Source organism: Notothenia rossii, assembly GCF_949606895.1.
Source record: "Notothenia rossii genome assembly, chromosome: 1".
In the NCBI taxonomy this organism is placed as follows: Eukaryota; Metazoa; Chordata; class Actinopteri; order Perciformes; family Nototheniidae; genus Notothenia; species Notothenia rossii.
The window spans coordinates 85,308,204-85,331,592 of NC_136912.1; the positions used below are offsets into that span (position 1 = coordinate 85,308,204).

General features: G+C 42.6%; 1 protein-coding gene across 1 annotated transcript in view; it reads right to left on the reverse strand.

Moving 5' to 3' along the window:
• Nucleotides 1-23,389, reverse strand: part of dab1a (DAB adaptor protein 1a) — a gene marked incomplete at its 3' end in the record, with an annotated part of 39,628 nt that overhangs the window by 2,335 nt on the left and 13,904 nt on the right. The window contains exons 3-12 of the mRNA XM_079650731.1: nucleotides 20,049-20,188; nucleotides 18,783-18,881; nucleotides 13,155-13,286; nucleotides 9,410-9,529; nucleotides 8,928-8,966; nucleotides 8,446-8,508; nucleotides 6,889-6,942; nucleotides 2,796-2,936; nucleotides 677-739; nucleotides 358-570 (exon numbers count right to left, since the gene is read on the reverse strand). Coding sequence (XP_079506857.1) covers nucleotides 358-570; nucleotides 677-739; nucleotides 2,796-2,936; nucleotides 6,889-6,942; nucleotides 8,446-8,508; nucleotides 8,928-8,966; nucleotides 9,410-9,529; nucleotides 13,155-13,286; nucleotides 18,783-18,881; nucleotides 20,049-20,188 — 1,064 coding nt within the window. The remainder of the gene's footprint in view (nucleotides 1-357; nucleotides 571-676; nucleotides 740-2,795; nucleotides 2,937-6,888; nucleotides 6,943-8,445; nucleotides 8,509-8,927; nucleotides 8,967-9,409; nucleotides 9,530-13,154; nucleotides 13,287-18,782; nucleotides 18,882-20,048; nucleotides 20,189-23,389) is intronic.

Consider the following 23,389-nt stretch of genomic DNA (forward strand, 5'->3'; position numbering starts at 1 on the left):
ACATGTTATCTGGTAACACTGACATATAGACAGAGAGAGGAGGAAGGGAGGCTGAAAGGGGGGAGTAAAGAAGGACAATTGTGAGGTATACACACACGTCTAATTCACAGAGCCTGTGCGCGCCGAGGACTCTTCCCTACAATCATCTCAGCATGCTTTATTACTTTCCTCTGACCACCGTTCTCCAGCCACAGGTACATTAGCAGCATCTGAGGCAGCAAGGTAATGATGCATTTCATATTCAACACACAACCAAAACCACCTTTCTCCTCTTTCCACTCCCCTCATCTACATTTCAATTCTATTCTGTCCCCCTCTATTTATTTCAGCCCCCCCCCCCCTTCTCTCTCCTCTGACTCTCGAGCTCCCCTTCATCTCCTTTCTCGACGCCCTCTCTCCCGCTGCGTTTGTTTTCCCCTCCGCTTGTAGCAGTGGTGTATTTAAGCAGAAAATGAACAAGGTCCTACCTGAGGGCACAGACGGATTGAAGGGAGAAAACAGTTCCGCGGGATGCTGCAGACCCTGCAGACCCTGCAACGGGTCCAGGATGTTGGCTGGAGAGGCGGGGGTCTGTGCAGGATGTGATTTATTGTGGGGTTGAGCAAAAAAACACATCATTGGAAACATGGATTATGTGAGATGTGAATCACAGACCGTGTGCACGACAGTTACTCACCGATGGAGAAGTGATGTCAGGAGGCGTGGACATGTCTCCAAAAATCTCTAATTGGTTGATATTCTGAGAACAAGAGAAAGTGTACTCCCAGTCAGATACAAAAACACAGCGTTCACTATATATATTATCTGGGTCAGTTTACATTCCAGTGCAACATGCGACACCTATTGCATGCAGCACGACACTTAGCTTGGTATACTTGTGGTACCTACCTGAGCACTGTGGCAGCAACACAGACGAAGTAACAGAGGGTGAGGAGGGATGGGATAATGAGATGAAATGATTGATTATGATGACATACCTACCGAGAGTTATCACAATCCCAAGAGGAACAAAACACATTCTTTCTCATCTGCCCCACACGAAGATGCTTTCCATCGGCTCGTCTAAAAGCAGCCTATCACACCCCCTGCATCATTACTGTACCACTGCCTTCTCCAGGACAAGTCATTACGGTCCCACTGTTGTAGAGGATGTGTGGTGTGCCTCAGAGGGAATAGCTATCAAAGTCAGCAGCTTTTCTATTTGATCGCAATTTGTTCTGTAACATTCTGTTTCCTTTCATAGTCTCCCAATGATCCCTCTCTTTAGTATCTCCCCCCTTTTGCACATTAATAATATCTTTAGGCCGGTGGCAAGTGAAGCAAACTCTATTTTTAGCCGTTAAGGAATTTAAGCCTTGAATACATGGTCAGAGATTTGCATAAATCATGGATGCGGATCATTTCTTTTGAGATAATGAATGTTCTTAGAATATCTTCCCTCTCGTTCACTTTTCGCACGTTATTTTTTACATCTATCAGGAAATGGATCTGCGAGCATGTTGTTTTACAGTCATGGGTCTAAATTGGTATTTTTACTATGAGTGGAGGAAGATAGGAGGCTGTAATATGTACTATTGTGGCTGCAGAGTCTAATGTAGCAGATAAAGATCAATTCAACAAGACGAGCTAAGATATGAAAAATGAACTGATAACCTAATGTCACTAGGATTCAACTGCAAAACACATTTTAAGAAACACCCTCCTTAACACAAAACACTCCTTTAGTTGTTGTTTTGCTCTGTACTCTGAGTCAAGAGCACAGTGTCTTTGCTAATGTTCTTTAAACCGAAACCCGGGATGATAATTGAGGGAGTGTTCCAACAGTAGAGCAAGTGGGACGTTAGAGACAGAGGTGGGAAGGAGTGGAGTACAAATACTTTGTTACCGTACTTAAGTACATGGTATCAGTACTTTACTCCACTACTTATTTTTCTGACGACTTTTTACTTTTACTTCTTACATTTTTAACACAAATACCTGTACTTTCTACTTCTTACATGTTCAAGACAGGTTTGTTACTTTAGTTTTATTCTGCGTTTGGTGGCGTGATCATTATTATTTAGAGTCATTGCGTGCCGTTGTTCAGCATCGAAACATTCATTAGCTAGCAATGACATTATTGTTCTATTAATATGAAGTGAGGTCAGTTACTCTTTAAAGCAGCTGGTAGTTATGGGTTCTTTTTACTTAAGTACATTTCGAAGCCCAGTACAGTACTGCTACTTTTACCAGAGTATTGTTAAACACGAGTATCTGTACTATCTGTAAGGATGTACTTTTGCCATCTCTGGTTATAGACTTTCTGTCGGCTTACAGTTCAATCTCTTGACCCTGTACTCTTTAAATGTGGTGGTGGGGTCAGACTGCTGTGGTTATGAATGCTTTATGAATGCACTGTGAGCAGCTTGACTCTGCAGGCGAGATGTCCGCTGCTGTCCGCTGACCCCCACCTGCTCCCTGACAGACGCTCTGACCTTTACGTCCACCTGCCCTCAAACAACCTCTGCTTAAAGCTGCTGGAGTGTTTCTTTTCTCTCACGGATGTAACTTTCTCCCTCAACACAGTTACTTTGCAACAGCAAGATGGCATGTTTTTTTTCAATACATGACAGGGGTCAACAGTTGAGGCGACTTGTGTCCAGAGAGGAACAAAAGTGGTTTGTTTTGCGAGACAGGAAATCATCTGAAGGATAGGTTCCCTGCTCACAAATACTATAAACCCTTCTAGCTTTACCAGATCCACAAGAGCAAACAAGAGCACTGTGCTTCTGCGATATGTTGGTATAGTGCCTTACCTGAGTCACCAGTCCCAGGTCTAAGTCTATCAGATCTGCCACTGCCTGCTGCGGCTGCTGCTGTTGAGTCTGTTCTTGTTGGAGGGGCTGGTCATGAATATGATGATGATGGACGTTGTGGGGGGTATTTTGATGTCCCTTCTGCAATCAAAACCCCAGTGTTAGATGGCTGGTGAGATGTAAATGTGAATATTAGTTTTCTTGCATACAATCAGATGTGGCAAGACATGAGTGAGAGGTGAGATGAAGGAAATATAATGACGATACAGTCACACAACAAACCCATGTACACACATTCAGGAGCAATATCTTTCTTGCCAAACTTAGAGCCTAAGTAAAGAGTAAAAAAGCTTTAAAGATCATCCCCACCTTTAGTCTATACTACAGCACTGAGCTGGGGTATAAACCCCCTTTGAGTTTCTGTAAAGCCTGCTCCCCTGTGTCTGGAACCTCAGTGTGAAACAGACTGACAGGCAGGCAGGAAGAGGAGCTGGATTAACTAACATGTTATATGTGAAAGCAAAAGGAAGGAGTATGTAATAATATCTGAGAAAGATATTTTAATTTCCACTTGCTCTCTCAGTGGCATCACTAGCCCGATGTCCATTAAGGTGAATTACAATCTAAAGATTCAAGGACAAGGTCATTGTTTTATCTTTTTATAATCAGCAACAAATCCCAATGATACAAAGCAACAATGAGGTCTGTGCAGCCAACAGATGGTATAGCATTAGCCTTAATGCTTTTGAACTATGCTTAAAAAAAACATACTGCCGTATTTGCATATATTTTGCACCGCCGCTGAGAAATCGGACTGTTCAAACAACCTCCAATATTTATTCAGCTACAGCAGAATGATGATGGGTTCTGCCAGAGCCTCCGCCAGCACTGGCACGGACACATGATGTGCAGATTGGTCTGGCAAAGCAAGAGTAGTTGGTGCACTATAATATTGCTGAGTGTGTCCTTTTCTTTGGATGAAAGCATGAAGTATGGTCATCATTAGCTGATGCTGGAGAACAATAACAGCTTGCTAAACACTAATCAGTTCTGCAAATATTGTCCATTTTTCAACAGGATGTTTTATTCTGACAGGACTTAAATGGTTCACTCAAATCCAACCGACGAATGTACCTAACCTTAACGTTTACATGAATCTGAAAGTTTGTTTGAAACCCATACTATTTACTTTTAGCCTTGAAAGCTATAGTGTACTGCTGCCCATTCCACTAGCTTTCTTTTTTCACATTTCCTGCATCCGTCCCTCTCTCTCTTGCCCTGCCAATTATCCCTCCGTGCTCATTATACACTCCCGCCATCTCTTTGCCCAGCCCTTTATCTTTATCAGTACAGCCGCCACCTATCAATTACCCATCTCCAGGGAAACAGTAATTACCTGTGCACATGTGTTCTGCATACAATTATCGCAGCCCCTTTAATTAACGCCACCTTGCTGATCCCCTACCGGCTGACTGATCACACTGGCAAACGGTCGAAAAATCTACTGAACGGTCACATACAAACTCAAACACACATACTCACAACACAACCTGGCTATGGAGACGATTCTCTTTCTTTGGGTAATTTCCTCGGCCAATCTGTCACTCTGCAAAACCCATAACCCTTCACACTTAGGGGGCTATTTAAATGAAACTTTAATTTAAACTAGGAGGCTCAGCCAATCAGGGCACATATTTAACATTAAAAAAACGTATATGGTTCATATACATAAGTCATGTAATACATCAGTTTAATTTCAGTTGATAACTTCAGTTGGTGTGTTTGGCTGGTATTATGCTGCCCTCTTCATGTGGACTCTGGGGGCTTCTGTTGATTCAACACACTCTTAGTTCTTACAGGGTCAAAGGCTCAGTAGATTGAAATGGCCCTTTGTCGTGTGTGTATGTGTTGGCGTGTGTTTGTGTGCGCGTGTTTTATTGATTTGTCATCGTTTAAGAAGGTGACAAAGTAAACAACAGAAGAGATTGCTTTAGACAGGAGGTCGCATTTCTGCCAGTGCTATCATTTCATCCTCGCTGCAGTGTGTACACACAGAGCAATGATCTCATCTAACACCACTGTCCACTGATAATCCCTCTGCTGAGAAAACGATGAACCTCTCCTACCAATGTCACAACAGGCATTAGCTCCGTGTTCACGCCATGTTGGCTCAAAAGGAAAGATGAGAAAAACATCCAAGCATCATTTCAAGGTGCCAACAACCAAAGACAGTTGTGCATCATACATTTTATAACTAGACATATTTAACTTGTGTATGCTATATAACACATTTGTACGTAGATTTCTAGCCATTTTAGCAATATTTGTTTTAATATTTCAGCATTACTTTCCACTAAATAAGAAAGATTTAAGCTTTCAGAAATGTCTTTGTGTGGTTCATAAATTAAGAATATGATATGAATGTAGCATTTTGACTTCTCATAGAAAAGACCATCTGTAACATCACTGACTGTGGTGCAACACGCTTGAAAGAATAAACCCATACGGAGCAGCACAGCAGTGGTTTTATGCCCTCTGTGAGTCTGGATTTATATTAAATTGTAATTATGCTTAAATTACAATACGAGCTGTCAGACAAACCTACATTCTTACATTTCTATGATCCATGTTTATCTCTATGATCCTTATTTTACTCCCTCTGACTGTCTTGGAAGCAGAAAAGACTTGAATTTGCTTGATTTAAAACCAGAATGGACGACAAGTCCAATTGGTTGCACAACAAGAGGAAAATATTGGATTTGCTCACGTTCAGTCACCTGCCAACACAAAGGCAATCCAAATAGCAGCATGTGTTGCGGGCAGGGTGAGGGGAGTACAGAAAATACTATGGCGCCTGTAAGCTTCTTACCAAAGCTGGGGATAATATTCAGCCAGAAAATGTCGAGACCGATTCCATGTCTACCAAAATTCAAAGAGTGGGATTTTGACTGCCAGTAGTGACATGGGGGAGTCCAGTTTTAGCGGTTTAAGGATGAAATAAACCACTGCAGGGGAACACACGCTGAGACGGTGGGCTCTGGATAGACTGAGGGAACACTGATTTACAGACCAGCAACATGGGATGAAGTGTTTGCATACAAATGCACATACAAACAACACAACCACACGCACAGCGCAGGGGCCTGGTTATTGGGAGTGTGAAGATTTTAGTAGATTACATCAGGCAACAATTTAACTAGCATCTTTATAGGCAGATAAAAGAGCAACTGAATTATCGTGCATCCTGACAGTGGTCAAGGTCATCTTTCATTATAACCACCAGCAGTGTGAGGCAATAACATGAACACACACACACACACACACACACACACACACACACACACACACACACACACACACACACACACACACACACACACACACACACACACACACACACACACACACACACACACACACACACACACACACACACACACACACACACACACACACACACTAGAGTACAGTATACACCCATACACAAAAGTGGTAAAGATTTACACTGCAAACACTCTTACTTATATGCATGAGCACATCCTAATATATAGATTCAAAAATATGAGGCCATGCACATTTAACACCAGACACATAATTTATATCCATTAAGAGGACGGGTGACAGTGACAAAACGTGTGTTCAGCGCAATCTGGAATAAGGTCATGCAGGTTTGCACTGGATTCACCACTGGCAAGCCACAGCCCGGCATGCTTCATCGAGCAAAAATGACACAACACACACATTCACACACAGTATCCGAGTTAGCCAGAAGGAGGCAGGCACCACGGAGCACAAGGAGAAGGGCACCAGCCATAACAGCTACAGCACAAGCAGAGGAGGAGCACAGCACACTGCACAAGAGCACTGGGTCCCAGCAAACCTCTCAGGGACACTTTAAAGACACTGGATCACTGTGTGGTTAACAGGAAGTAGAATCGCTGCAAAATTAGAGCTTCACAAGGCTCTATGAAGGAGAGGGCACCGAAGGGAAAAAAGCTTAACACTTGTGGTGGGACAGCTGAGAGGTTTGTCTGAGAGGGGGGGGGCAGGCTGAGACGGGTGGTGGGACACGGGCAAACACACGGTCACTCACTCTGAGTCGCTTTGGGACGTCATAGACCCCTTCCTTCTGCTGACTGGTGGGAACCTACACAATCGACCAATACAGTCAGAGAGAGCCTCTTACCTCTGGTTTAATCAAACAATGAAAAAGTCTTCACACATCACTGTTACAGCACTTCGACACACTGTATGCCGAGACAAAAACTGAAACCTGGCTCCCAGGGAATCGAATCAATCACTAGTAGAGCACGTGTGTGTGTGGGGGTGTGTGTGTGCAGGGATAATCAGAATTAAAATCTGTGAAGTGAGAACTCATCTACTAGCTAATCAGTAGACGATCGGCCTGCTGTGATGGTCTCTTTCTTCCTAATAAAGAATGGATAAGGCTGCTTATCACACCCACAGACATGTAATAACTCAGAGTGTCACACACATGGAGACATGTAATATCTCTATGTCACACAGGCAGATAGATTTGACAGTGTGTGCAATGAGAAGATACAATGAGCACTGCCAAATGCTGATATATGAAACCTGGGATTTCTATGGCTTTGTTTGTTCCACACTGACATGTTTCAAATAAAGCTTTATTCTTCTCTAGTTTGACGTGACCTGATCAGACTGTGTGGTAAATGAAAAATAGCACTGATTAAGTATGTGGATATCTATCTAGCCCAGCCTGTCTCTTATTTTCAATGCCTTATTACTTCTTTCACATGTTTATTTCCAGAAGCTGCCATCTTTATTCATACATTAGTTCCTCTGTGGCTAGAGGCTGGCTGAGGCTCACGTTTCTTATGCCTGATGTGTGTGTGTGTGTGTGTGTGTGTGTGTGTGTGTGTGTGTGTGTGTGTGTGTGTGTGTGTGTGTGTGTGTGTGTGTGTGTGTGTGTGTGTGTGTGTGTGTGTGTGACTGTGTGTGTGTGTGTGTCTGTGTGTGTGTGTGTGTGTGTGTGTGTGTGTGTGTGTGTGTGTGTGTGTGTGTGTCTGTGTGTGTGTGTGTGTGTGTGTGTGTATGTGTGTGTGCAATCTTCTGTTGGTGTTTGTGCACGCGCCAGTACTCCGTCTATTTTCAATCCATTTTATTTAAAGATCAAATGAGAGGCTGGTGATTAATCTTTCTTTCCCCCGCTTTCTTTCATCTCCTTTGGAATGGAAAAAGGGGAGGAGAGAAAAAGAGGAGGGGTCTGCCTTACACGCAGGCCAGGAAAAACCTCCACACACAGGGTACCCTCCCCCTCCTCAGCCCTTGGAGGTCTACCCACGTCTCTGAGGAGTGCACCCAAAGAAAGGCTTGTCGTGGCCCTTAGAGAGCGGGAGCTAGTTGTTGCCTCAGATTCAAACCGTCATTTATTTCATCTATGTACATTTTTACGAGTGAAAAAAAGCAGCCATTAAGTTTATGAGCAGGCCACAAAATATACATCCCATTAAAGAGTGATGTGTAGTACCTAGTAGCAAGCAAATGTAAGATTACATCTCTTTGTTTAAACACTTTAAAGAGCTTCTTGTTGTTTGTGGCTAAACCACAGCTGATCACACGATGATACGAATATAACTGAGACACAAGCAGACAAGCTTGTGAGTACCTGATAAATGCTCTCTTCTGATTGGTCACGGATGGGCTCGTGTCCCGCCTCAAACACAATGTACTACAACGTCAGCAGCAGAGGGAGGAGAGGAAAACAAGAGGCAGGAGAGAAATTGGAAGATAAAGAAATTGAGAGAAAGGTGGTGAAATTGCAGAGGTGATTAGTCAAACAGCATTGTCAATAGGTTCTCATTAAAAGGAAGTTGACGGGGAAAATATAAGTAGCAAGGATTCCGGAAGCAGAAAAGTAATACATCTTTTCAGCTTATCATGCACCCCGACTGGCAGACATGCACACAGACACATGGTCGCACATCATTGGAAAATCTCCTACTGCTTTTGAGTCCACATACACATCTGTAGAGGTCTAACCCGACAAACACTGTAACCAAACAGGACCGTCTCCCCACAGTGCACACAGAGAAGAGCAAGCAGAATAGAATGCAGCAGCAGCAGCAATGTGATTGGTCAGAAAGTTACCTGATAGACCGGGTCCTCCAGATCCTCCTCCAGTATTGTCTGCAGATGAGCGGCGGCAGGAAATTGAGGGAGGAGAGGAGCAGAGGGGAGAAGACAGAAGAGGCGGAGAGTTAAGCCGGTGGAGTAGAAGGAGTAGGCGGAAAGCACAGCAAGACATAGCAGCTTCCCAGCATTCAGATAATCATTTGGCAATCATCAGAGAGAAAGAGACAGTCAGAGAGATAAAGAGAAATTAAACAGGAGATGCAAAGAAGGCAGAACAGAGGAAGGTGAACTAAGCACAATGGGCAGATAGTGCCACTGATGAAACCTGGAAGTGGGTGCTCCGTGTGTGATTCGCTCGCTTTCAAGCGTTTTCAAGTCTTACTTGACTTGTCCTTCAAGAGGCTCTCAGATGGAGCTCATCACACTTATGGCAGATGATTAAGGTATAAGGTTAAACAGGGGAAACAAAGCTTCTAACAGTGGGTTTGCATAAGTACCTGGTAGACCGCCTGCTCACACTGCTTGTCTTTCTGGGCCTTCTTCTCCATCTCCTCTCTCTGCTTTATCTCATAGATGAGCTGGAACAAGTCCCGCAGGTCCAGGATCACCGGCTCAGCCTGGGAGGATAAGGACACATTATGCACCTGCCCATTAACACACAGACACACACACACACACTCAACATAGCATTGATCAGAACTCATGAATTGCAACCCTGCCCTGTTTATTCTAGTTATATGTGGCGAATAATGTTTACTAAACCTGCACTACCTCATGGCAGGAGATTAAGGCCATGGCCGGACCAATATGAGCAAAAACATAAATCTCCTAATTCATTTTGCAGTGATACCACTACAACGGCACAGGGTGATGCAGAGGGCTGCTTTGGGATATCAAAGTGCACATTTCTGGGTAAAAATGACTGTCAACACCGGTCAAAAAAACATTATCACCATGATTATTTCTCAGAACTGTGCTTCTAGACGACTTATCTTCCCACCTGTGGCAAAAGGCCCCAAACAGAACAGATCTTCAAGATGTAATATTGCAGTGCTTTTTAGGGTCTGAGCATGTGCTTGGGCAGGATGAGTCAGAGATACTGGATTGGTTTGATGATAGCTCAAGCCCATTATGGATTATTCCATTAGGCCACAAGCTGAAAAATAAGTGGCAGCTAAAAGTATTTTACACTCGTGTCGGTCCTGCAATTAGTTTGTTTTAAAGCTCTCTATAAAGATTAGATTGTCTTTTTTGACTAATTGATTTTTGTGCCCCTGTGATTGGTAAACATTGACTCATTCTTGTAAGAACTGAACGTTACTAGACTCAGAGAATGGACGTCCCAGACTATTTCTAAACAAATAGCACTTTCTATGTAACAGCTCAAATGTTTTTTTTTTAGCTGTGAGTTAGTCATGGCCTACATGTGTGCATTCGATGTAGTCAATTTAGTTGAGGAAAGAATATTTACTTTTTAATCCACATGTTTCAATACAGGTACAATCCACAGAGTAAGGTGTCAGTAAAACACTAGAAAGAAAGAAATTAAAAGTCTGTTCTTCTTAAATACCAATCCCCATGAAAATGCTCCAATAAATTATAACTATTACAATTCACTTGTTAGACGCTTTTTATCCAAAGCCACTTACATACTCAATACTGTGGACAATCCCCACAGGAGCAATTTGGGGTGAAGTGTCTTGCCCAGTGACACAACGACATGCTGACTGCAGTGGGGTTTGAACCTGTGCTCCCCTGATCCGAACACCAACGCACAACCCACTTTGCCACACGCCTCCCGTACTACTACTGTACTTGTAGTTTATTAATGTTCTAAACTTCAAATTAAAATATACACCTTAAGGAAATGAAAAAGAAAACTGAAAGGAAACATCCTTGTCTCTTACATCCTGTGATTGGGAAGACGAGGACACAATCCCTGAATATTGTACTATCTCTCTCCAGGCATCTTGTCTTATATTACCACTTTTTGTCAGGGGAGCAAAAGTACTGACAACAAACCTGCTTCACAACTTAGATGTATTGTCACAGCAAAATGTCTTAAAGTAAAACAATGTTTTAGACCTTATCAATTATTGACTCTGGGTTCCTGAAGTGTACCGAGAGTTAACAGACTGAACTCTGCCTAGCATGGAAATAGTTCTATTCTAGTGTCGTCTTCCTACACGATGTTCTCAGCCGCATATTGCTCTTGACAGACACACTGGGGTAAACGGCGGCTCACGCTGAGCCAACAGGGAACATATTGTCACTGTCAGACTCAGATCCTCTTTGCATTTGAAAATACATGCTCTAATCTCCATCTTCTTCAGCATTCTGTACCTCATTTATTTTCACTCTCTCTGTATAATGACTTCGAGGTAAGAGCAGACAGTGTTCATTTAAAATCTTCACTGATCAGTAGTTTTGGTTAAAATAAAAATCCCCCTGATATATTAATGCAACAAATTCACACTTCACTCAAAATTACATTCTGGTGTAGGTTACAGACTGTTAGATATCTTGTCACTGAATGTATTAATTATTTAAATGTTATTGAACTTCCCTCCAGCTGCCTCATTTAAATCAAACTCACCAAGTCATTTCCTCCATTTGCAAAAACAATCTCTAGAGAACGGGCCTAAATATACAGCTAGAGAAAGAATAAGCGATCGCAGCAATGATCACAGTAACACAAGAGGGAGAAACATTTAAAGGGAACAGAAGAGTATTGTGCAATATACCTGAGCGAAATGTATTTATCTGAAAGTGTTGAACCCCGGAGTCAAAAATGTTTGCGGCCACTTAACTAAAATAGAAGTACTGCACCCAATAAACAACAACATGCACCCAGAAATGTACAATGTACCGTGCACTTTGTATATTCCATTTTACAAAAGGTCAAATGTGTTGGCTTAACTTTTCCATTAGCAGTGAAATATAAAGCTTTTTGTTATAAAGCAGCAGGAGAACATTGTCCAGAGGAAGCCAGGCTCGCCGATGATTAGCACTAAGTCATTTTCTCTTTTGTGGTTTCTTTCATGATTTGCTCCAGGTGGTAGTTTTGTTGTAAATGTTTGAAAGAAATCAAAATAAAATATCTAATAACTCCAGGAGCCAGAAGTTGAATAAATTTTTTTTAGTAGTCTTTAAAATCTACCCTTTCAACAAATTAGATACAAAAATTAGTCACAAAAATATCTGTTATTATTAATTACAATTGTAACTCTTCTAAAAAGTTATAACAAAGACTGTGATGAGCTCAGAGTCTATGAAAGCCCTTCTAACTCAATTAGCGTGCTTCCATCTCCACTAAAACTTGCTTAATAAAACACGTCCTTCTTACGCTGAGACTTTGGGTTGAGTGGTAAGCCAATTACTTTCAAATGTACCCCTAAATTGGCCTTTCCGGAGCAGCCTCAAGTCTTAGCCTTTTTGAGGACAGAGACGCTTTGTTAATTCACATCAAAGTGGTTACTTTCCAATTACAGCCTCAGCCATAAGCTCTGGGTCTGCACGCCTCTCATTGTACGCTCCACAACTAATGGTCTGAGTGCGAGGGATGGCGGGTTCAAAACCTGAAAATGTGAGTAAAATATAACCGTGACCTTTCCTCAGGCACATGCAATGTAAATGACAGCTTAGGTGACTGAAGAGAGCTCAGCCTCATGCTTTGCTGTTCGTCATGGTAGCATTGGGTTTGCAACCTTTTCTGAATGCAGGTCTGGTGGGTGTGTGTTGAGTACTGGCTGCTGTGTGTGACTGTGTGTATCTGTCTAAGTCAGGGAGCCACGGTTCATGGCCCTGGGAGGATGGATATGCCATTAGAGCTGGTGACACACACTCAAACCCTCATCGACTCACTATGGGAAATCAATATGGCTGCAGAGTGAGCCAGCTGGATCCAGACTAAACAAGCCAGGCACATAGATACAACAACAGCAACAACAATCATAACAGGTCCAAGAGGGGTGCTCAATATCATAAAGAGTATGTTGCAGCAGGACTGAATGTGAACCCTCCATACACACATAGAACTAACACACACGCCTAGAGCTCCAGAGAGTATTTTTTGTTTGATGAAAAGCACAAAGGGACATGAGACCGTGTTCAAGGGTCCTTATCTAAATGTCAAGAGGTTTGTGCGATTGAAAAAAGACCCAGATGAATCATACATTAACCTACAGACATCGGGTGTATGGTGCCACCTGCACACACAGCTGCGTACACACAGACACTTACCGACTGTGCGGTCTTGATAGCGACGAAGCGGTGGTTCCCTTCCTTCCCGCAGACGTAGCCAAAGGCTCGGTGGTCCGTGATGTCCTTGGCAATGTAGGAGATCTCGTGGACCGCATGATGATGCTGGAGGACCTGAAGCGAGGTATGACACAGAATGTTTAATAAATCATGTAGACAGAGCCTTATGGGCTGGTTGAAGCATTACCCAGGTGATATTACTTTGGATCTAAAATGTACAACATCATGCCAATGAACTGCAGCTTTCTGACTGATATAATGACTTCATTCATGAATTCTCAGATTGTATTCTCCAATAGTTGTTCCAATATTTATAACAACCAAATACATTTAAAATCAGTTTTAAAATGGAAATGGTTTGAAAAAAAAACTGCATTTTTCTGAAGTATTAATATTTGCCACCCTTGGAAATCACTTAATGAAAATAATGTTTTGCGAATAACAGATCGTGAATGACATTGCTTGATTAATTGATTGAATTAACTTTCAGGTATACAAACTAATATCAAAAAGTTAATTATTATTATTATTTAACTAACACAATTACAAAAACTGACAGAATAATTCTCCTTGTTCACTTTTCCAAAAATCTGTGGGAATCAGAACACCACATTCAAACTCCCCCAAGTGTACACACAGAGACAGACACCCTGACAAGGAGACCTTGCAACTGATATTAAACTGTTGGAGCTCCTCTGCCCTCTCTAGTTTAGCCTGGGTGGAGAGTGCCAAGCTGGCATTGCCCGTGGCAGATGGCACTGTTTTCCCGAGGACAGAGGGGGGGGGGGATCAGTGACAATCACAGCTCGGCAAGCTGTCGACTTGATCACTTCATCTGTGCCCTTACTCACAACACACACAATCACACACACAAACCCAGTCACAACTTAATGTGCAATAGCCCCCTGTTAAGTCACACTAAATGTCTGCTTTGTTGTTATTGTCTAGGCCAACTGCATGCTGGGAGCAGAGGCACACAGTCACCATAATGACCCAGTAGCCCTTCAGTGCATGCTGCAGCTCTATACATCAGAGGCTAAACACACACATCTGCTCTCTTTGAAGCTATTCCAGACCTAAGACAGGGCAGAACAGAGTGACACCAATTTAAGATACACACACACACACACACACACACACACACACACACACACACACACACACACACACACACACACACACACACACACACACACACACACACACACACACACACACACACACACACACACACACACACACACACACACACACACACACACACACACACACACACACACACACACACACAGAGGGCCCCAGAAGAAATAGATAATCATTGTAGGAGTCATGTCTTCTAAATTTAATAATTAGAGTAATGATTATTATTATCAGCTCTGATTGACCTGAAAATGAAAGCTACGCGCAAACGTTTGCACCCGACACACACACACACACACACACACACACACACACACACACACACACACACACACACACACACACACACACACACACACACACACACACACACACACACACACACACACACACACACACACACACACACACACACACAGTTCATTTGCAGAGGTTATTGAATTAACTCTGGGTGGGTGGTGAGGTGACAAAGAGAGACTCTGATTCACAGCTGAGAACGAGAATTCAATTGCTCTACTTCGTCTTGGTAGCAAAATCTTCTAAGAGGAGTAGACACAATTTGCATAAGCTTGCAGTCAGTACCTAGTTTGTCAGGGGAGGCCAACAGTATGCTACCATATGTGTTGATACACAGATTTAACATCCATGCAAGTGTTTGACAAGGAACTTGGTAGAGGAAACCATGAAGGGGATGCACCTGGCTTTTTTTACCCATAAATCTCCTAAACCTCAAAGAGAAAAGAAAATAACCATGTGACATTAATGATGAAACTGAATGTAAAAATGGACTCCGTATGAACCCTCATCTTCTAATTGGCAATGGCAACGCACTGTTAAAAATGGCTTTTGCCTTTGGACTTTTCCTAATTGAGCTTCCATTAATGTCATGCACACATACTCTAAAACCAGAGGAAATTGTACTTAATTTAATTGAAAAATAAATATAAGCAATCTTAGACAGCACTCAAACAACACTGCTGTTTTTGTAACTTGCTTACTCTTTTTGCTAACTTTACATTGTCAACACCACTGAGCTGTTCATTGGCACAACAATGTCTACTTAGATCTCTTAATAATGAGGCATAGTTTTTGCAAACATAATCTAAATGTTTTTGTTGTTGGTAAGTTTTGGACACAACAGTAAGATTAAATCCCAGAAGGCTGGCCGCTGCAGGAGCCGACATGTCTGGCAGCACCAACTATCAGATGGTGCTCAAAGTTGCTTAAACAGATGTATTCTCTGGGGAAGTGGATTGTTTGCAAAAACAGGTTGTTTTATCGAAAAGCCCAATACTGACTGTGTACTCTATTTTTCCCTCTTTCCCTCTCTCTCTCTCTCTCTCTCTCTCTCTCTCTCTCTCTCTCTCACAATCTCTCTCTCACACAGTGTCGGTGTTTCTGAGTTTGAGCGGTTTGCCCTTCAGAAGAACTAAACCAAGATATTCCCTGACGCTGGAAGTGGGCAAGAGAAGCAGCAGCTACAGTCCTTCTCTCCCTCTTCAGAGCTCTTCACATGGCCCTCCTGAAGGGGAGACCCCAGAGACACAAGACGCTGTCCAGTCTCCAACCGGGAGAGGCCTGAGATTTGCATTTAGCATTAACTAAGAGAGCTCTTTGTCAGTCACTGACAGAAAGGCGCATGCACATAAGATCAACTGTTCCTACCCTGGAATGAATCCTGATTTAAAATCTAACGGTTTGACACAGAGTTGTGACAAGAAAGGTGAACACACACATACAGCATACACATAGTAAGGTGCTCAGCTGGAAAAAAGTCCCCCACCCAAACAAACACTTTTCACACATTTTTCCTTGCTTTTTTGAGAAATTGCCCTTACTTAGTCTTACTTCCTTTGTTCCCCGATATTACCTCTGCTTTAGACATACATTACAAATGTAACCCAACGTTCATCCAGTCAAGCTTGACCCTCAGTTGATCCCCTCGGATAGGACCCAATGTGGATGTATGGAATAGACTGGAAGGAATCACCAGTTTTTCTGGCTCTTACCTCATCTGTTTTGTTTCCATGTCTCCGTCTGGCATACTTTGCTTTAGGGTATTTTTTCTACATTGCTTTCATTCAAGCTACCTTTTCTTTTATACATAGTCCTTTGCGCTGGCTGAACTCGACTAATTTGATCTTTCTGATTTCACCTCTGAGGGCGCGGCAGGCTGGTGAGCTCAGCCCTTCACTCTTGTGAGTTCTTGACCTGACTAGAAAGACAAAAAGGGCTGAAGTGTGTAGTGTGCTCGTGTCTTAATGTGTGTATGCGTGTGGAGAGAGGCTGGCAGAGAAAGAGAGAGACATGCCGGTCTGCCCTCTGCTAGATTAATGTCTCCCCTCTTCTTCTCCTCCATCTCAAGCATCACCTCCCTCCATCCTGCACGACCTTCCCTCCTCCAACAGAGAGGCCATCCATCCATTCTCTCACCCATACATACATCCGCCCATCTGGCTGACTGATGCACAGGAGGGGAACGGGACTGTCAAGAACCCTGAACCTCAGCAGTCATTCTCTCTCCCTCCGACTCCCCCTCTCCCCCCCCCCCGTCCCAAGCCATTAGAAGTGGTTGAAGGCCTGATAGTAAGGACAGCATATCTCTATAGTTAATATTAATGTGTGGAGACAGAGGACAAAGTCTCTCTATAGACAGCTTTACTTTGACATATGTTCACTGATTCTCTAGCTATCCCTCTAACTCTGTCTTAGTCTGTCTTTGTCCCTCCCTCTCACCCTCCCTTTATCTGTCTTTTTCACATTCTTGTTTCTTCTCACCTTCTCTTTTTCGCCCTTTTTCTTGTTTCTTCACTTCTACACGGTATCCTCTTTGACTCTTTACCTCTCAATCTATCTCCGGTTGCTTCTCTTTATCCCTCTCAATCTTTCACCGTATAGGGTCTGAAGCATCAGGAAGGGGAATGAGACGGAGAGGAATGAGGGTTATAAAAAAGAGGGATTGGACTGCTGAGGGATGAGTTTGGCAGCAGGCAATATGGCTGCCATGTGGGAGGCCACTGGTTACTGTCCTGCCTGCCTGATACCCTTCATTTATAAATTACCACTGGGTTCACTTACTTCACACACACAACAGCAAGGTGTGTGTGTGTGTGTGTGGCCCAGGAGGAGTAGGAAGAGCAGATGAAAATGCTTCATTATGTTTTTTCATAATGATTTGTATTATTATTTACTATCACATTTGAAATTAAGCCACACAGTGCCCTTCCTGGTTCTCAGAGTTTTTAAATAATAATATTCAATACATTTTAAAATACAAAAAAACACCACTTTCTGGGCTAAAATAACTTGATTGTCACCTTTTTGCCAAATTCCCAAATCCTCTCCCTGTATCCTTTAACAACAATATCCCTCTTCCACATACTGTCTATTATGTTTGAACAATTTCACTCCAGCTGCCAAAAATATCAAATGTAACATGCACAGTTGCTCTGAGTGGTCTGCAGTGAGCAAACGGAGTCCCTCAAAACCAATATTTCTAGGAGTTTCTGGGATTGAATCTGACTTTTCTATTATTAACACAAATGATGGTGAAATGGCCCCTTCAATGAGGCTGTCCTCCAGCCACAGCGCTAAGTGTCCTGGGAAATGTAGGCGTTATATTTCTTGCTCAAGGATAGTATGACAGATAAGGCCAGTTGGGGAATCGAACCTGGACAATCGAACCTGGACAATATCTGTCAGAGGATCCTTGAGAAAGAAATCACTGCGCTCTAATGGCAACTTTCCCCTGAGATGCATGCATGTGTACTCTCTCTGGTATTTGACAGCTGACTTCACGGTTAAGCTGTCCATAGAGTGTCCTTTATTTATGAATGGTCCCATGAGTGCCAGACTTGTCTATAAATCTCTACACCAGTGAAATATAGATAAACTATGTTGCTTTTTGTGTTTTTTTTTTTTGGATCATTCAGGTACCTCTCTTCAGTAGAAGACTTGCAGAGTGATTACAAAAATGTAAAAAAAGCGGGGGAATCATATCAGTTGGACATCAAATCGTACATAGACATTCGGTCAAGCACAAAAGCAGCGATGTGAGATGGAAAATGTATAATCCTGAGGCGTAATCCAGAACCAGTGTTGTCGCTGTTTAAAGAGAGGCACACAATAGGATAGCCATGTTCTCTCATCTACGGAGGCCTTGTTCTCAGGGTTTCAATTAGGGCCTTATGATTTCCCCAGGGGCCCCTCCCTCTCAAGGAGATGCCTCATTACAGAGGAAACACACACACACACACACACACACACACACACACACACACACACACACACACACACACACACACACACACACACACACACACACACACACACACACACACACACACACACACACACACACACACACACACACACACACACACACACACACACACACACACACACACACACACACACACACACACACACACACACACACACACACACACACACACACACTTCTGAGCTTACCCCTGACTTCTCATCAAAGATCTTGATCCCTCCAAAGGAGATGGTCAGAAACACTTTCTGTTTGTGGTCTCCTTTAGACCGCGCTCCTGCTGCTATACCCTGAGGACACGCACACATCAAGAAGAAACAATGTTAGAAGCAGGACAGAAACATATGATTTTAATTCATGGGAATGTAAGCCCATACATGGATATTTCTTTAACTGTCCAATAACTGCCAGTTGAAGGAAATCACCAAAGAGGAAGTGATATCATTCCCCCGATCCACAGAAGTAAGAATAGTCCATTTAAATCTTTGAAAGCTATAAAAGCTATTTAAGGTGGAACACAAACATCCACCAAATATGTCTTATCTAGTATCAAGCTATGGTTGCTCTGTTCAGGTGAATGCAAAACCTTACCTGCTGAGAAGCATTGTAGGAAATCAATAATAGCGGAGAAGGCAGACACAGCGAAAAGGTAAATTGCAACAATTGATGACAACATAACTGATTTATAACTCTACAAGTGTATCTAACGGTGGCACTCCCTCAAACATCCACCCCGACACCATTTGCATAGGGGAGTCACAAAAGCAGAAGAAAAGAAAGGCGCGAGATCAGACAATTGAGAGTCGGGCGAGAAGAGGGAGGAGCAGTATGAAAGAAGAGGTGGGGAGATCAGAGAAAAAGAGTTGATGGATTTCCTGTCTGAATAAATGAGGAGGAGGGAAGCTGTTTGATCAATGGGCTGTCTCTCCTCTCCTCACCCTTCTACACCCCGGCTGGATAGAGTTTTCACTACATACAAACAAAACGTAAATGCAATTTTCTCTATTCGAATATCTCCTGCAGTGCGATGATCCCGTGTGATAAAGGACGATTAATAATGAATAAGGGGCTCATCGTTTTCTCTCAGCATACATTTGTGTAAAAATAAGAAAGATTTTGTATTCACTGTAAGGTCCAGGTAATAAAGAAAAGTGTTCTCCATCTGCAACTTACAGTAATAATATATAAGTCAGCTTCTTTGTTAGGGTTTCATATATTATAAAGGCATAAATAAATGGCTTATTTCTCCTGTTCTTGTGGAGACATTCTCAACGATCCCCTTCTTATTCATACACAATGTGTACTTCCCCATCCTAGCATCCTCATTTTCATCTATGTTTCCTACTTAGATCTACATAGAAGCAAGCTTTAGGCAGTAACTTCAAAGAGCAGGTACATTTTTTTATTTACGACACATCAACAGAGAGAAAAGAGAAGAGGAAAGAGACCCTCCTTACCTTGAGCTTCATCATCGAGTCCTGGCAGAGTTTGTCTCCACGGGCGGCAGTGACCTCGTCCAGGCCGATGAGCTTGGCCTTGTAGCGGACGCCATCGCCCTTAAAACGCCTGATGAGAGTCGACTCGCTGCGATCCTGCCCTGCACACACACACACACAAACACACACACACTCTGAAGTCTATAGTACATCTTCCAGTCAAGGACCTCCATCTAACTCAGACCAGTTCCATTAACTCGAGATCATCAATCACACGGACCATGAAAGACTTCAACAGTAATCTTACAAAAAAAACAACACAGCACAGGTCAAAGCTACTGATGGTAGCAACATCTTGTTATTTTAGATCGGAGGCATTGAACTCTGGTATCGTATGAATGGCATCCATCAATACACCATGACACGTGAATCAATGAACATTTGGCGGGATTAGAGTTAAAAATGTGACTGCTCTCCTCTCCTGAAAAATAATGTGGTGACATTTTGCGCTTATCTCCCTCTGTCCTCCCTCTCTCCTCACCCTCTATTGTGTGCAAGATTGTGGGCATTGTGCACATGCATTAGTGAGTGTCGCTATGGCGCCTGTGTTGACCTTGCTCTCGTCCGGGAAGTCTATATGTTATCTCCTGAAGTGACTACAACTACTGCTTCACATACAATACAGAGCAGACAGGAAGAATAGCCGCTCACGAGGCTCAACTCACTTGCTCTCTCCATTAGGGCTGCTCAATTCATCGTATTTGAATCGCAATCACGATGATGGCTTGCAACGATTACAAAAACAACGTAATCGAAATAAAACGATTATTTTTGTATTATTATTATTAATTTTTTTTTTTTCTTTTTGGTTTTTCAGTTGAGTTATACATAAAGTTCACGGTAATCAACTGTTAAAAACATACTGTTCAAAAAAAAAATCTCCAATAAATGGATGTTTTCAAAGTAAATCGTTAAATCGTTTTTAATAATCGTGATATCAATTATTGACCCAAATAATCGAGATTATGATTTTTGCCATAATCGAGCAGCCCTACTCTCCATTTTTCTCCTGTTCTGTTTCTCTATGTTTCTCCAACCTGCAGTGCGCAAATATTTCATCATCAAATATTGTATAGGAGAAACACTCCTGAATGTGTGTGTGTGTGTGTCTTTGCATTGTGTTTCAGAGTTTGAGAGAAAGACTGGGAGAGCGATAGTGAGAAGGAGAGGCATAATGATAATGCAGCATATTCCCATAATATATTGAGGCATTAGTTCTGTACTCGATAGCAGCGTGACTCTTGGAAGGTCATAGTCGGAGTGATGGAGAGGTCCTACTCCTCCTCTCTTCATTCATGCAGAGTCCCTACAGTATTGCAGTATAGTAGAAAATGAGCCCTTTAACCACAGACAAAGCATCGCGTTAGACTGTATGGCTCCACTGAATCACCTTTGTCCGACACTAATCTCCCACCTCCCTCGGCTTTGTCTTCTGGCCCACACATAAAAACACAAGAAAGCCCATTTTTTAAATGCTTTATTTGCATCATCTCAATTAAATCACACTTAGGCGGGATTATAGGGGCTGGACATCGTTTGAAGACATTTAAGGCTACAAACAGCCTCATTATCGGATAAATACAAGGATTCTCATGCTGGGTTTGCCCTTGCATTAATAGCCCTGCCCTGTAAAGACCTGATATAGCAACTTTGTGAAAAATGTGCAGAGTAGAATAAACACTCTGTTCTCCATTGATAAAAAAAACCTACACACTGACTCACCCGTTAATATGGTGTGGATGAGCTCATCCCTCTGAATCATTGAGCAGACACACTCAGTCCTACAGAGAGTATATCACGACTGTCTGCCTCAAAGTCTTCAGAGACAAAAGAGCTGATGAACATCTGTCCTTCATTTGGAGAGAGGAAGACGAAAAGCTCTCTTTTGTCGCATTCGGCTGCGGAGGATGGTTTCTGTTCATTGCAAGTTTGAAGACATAAATATTGCCTTCATTAAAGTAGAGATAGTCGTTTGTAATTAGCATATAGGCGAGAACACACATAGACAAGCAGCTTCAGCAGCTCTGATGATTGTCAGAGTTTATGGATGTCTTATCTTCACTGTCAGCTGTATATTTTCCACATTTTAATGCTGCTTTAATTCAATTTTGAGATGTTTAAATTCTAGTATTGTTTTTTTACTCTTTAATTTCTACTTATGTGCAATGCCTGTGTGTTTTTTTGCTGTTGCAACGCAAACATTTCCCAATTATCTTATCTTATAACCCACCCTGTGTAATTAACCACTAACATGCCGGTAATGCTGCTACTCATACTGCATCCTTTTGACTGCTTACAAGAGCAACTATGATATTCTCTAAGAACATCATTTCATTCAAATTAGTTTGCACTGGTCTGAGCGTCCATTTCTTTCATTATAACATAGTCTGGGGCAGTGCAGAACCTCATCTGTGAGTGGTTGCTTGTAAGTGTACAAGTGTTAAATAACACTGGATGTGTCCAGCTGCTTTTGTCTCAGTGGAACACTGGTTTTCATTTGAGTTTGACATTTAAGACCTGCCCCCTCCATCTGCATCCATCACCATTACTGCTGCTATACTTAGCACACGGAGGGAGAGCAACACAGAGAGGGGGAGCAGTGGAGAAAGGCCAAGAGGGGAGGAAAGAGAGAAAAGGGTAGAAGGGGTCCGGGGTTACTTCTCCTGCTGAGTGTTTTATATTATTACCTTTTGGGAGCTTGTCGCATGAAAGACCTCCTTGTGAGTGTGTGCATGTGTCAGCTGGGGGAGCTTTCAGTGTGCTGTAAATACATGTCTGTTACTGCTGTGACCCCGCTGAGCTTCAAACACAACTAAGGCAAGCATCTCCCATTTCATCTGTCATGGCTGATGAACACACACACACACACACACACACACACACACACACACACACACACACACACACACACACACACACACACACACACACACACACACACACACACACACACACACACACACACACACACACACACACACACACACACACACACACACACACACACACACACACACACATCTGTACAACTAAAAATGTAAAACCACATCTCCAATGCTACGCCGGAGTTGTAATTTCAGTGTGTGTGTGTGTGTGTGTGTGTGTGTGTGTGACGTAAGTACTTGGTATGCAGGGTTGGTTTGACTGTCTGTCTGAAGCAACAAGCAGAGAGGGAGGGAAAGACATAAAGCGCAGAGCAAAGGATTGAAAGGAGGGATAGAACGTGATGGATGGATGAATGAGCGAAGCCTCCATTGGATAAATGTCACTCAGGATTAGAGCATTATGACAGGCCCCCCCCC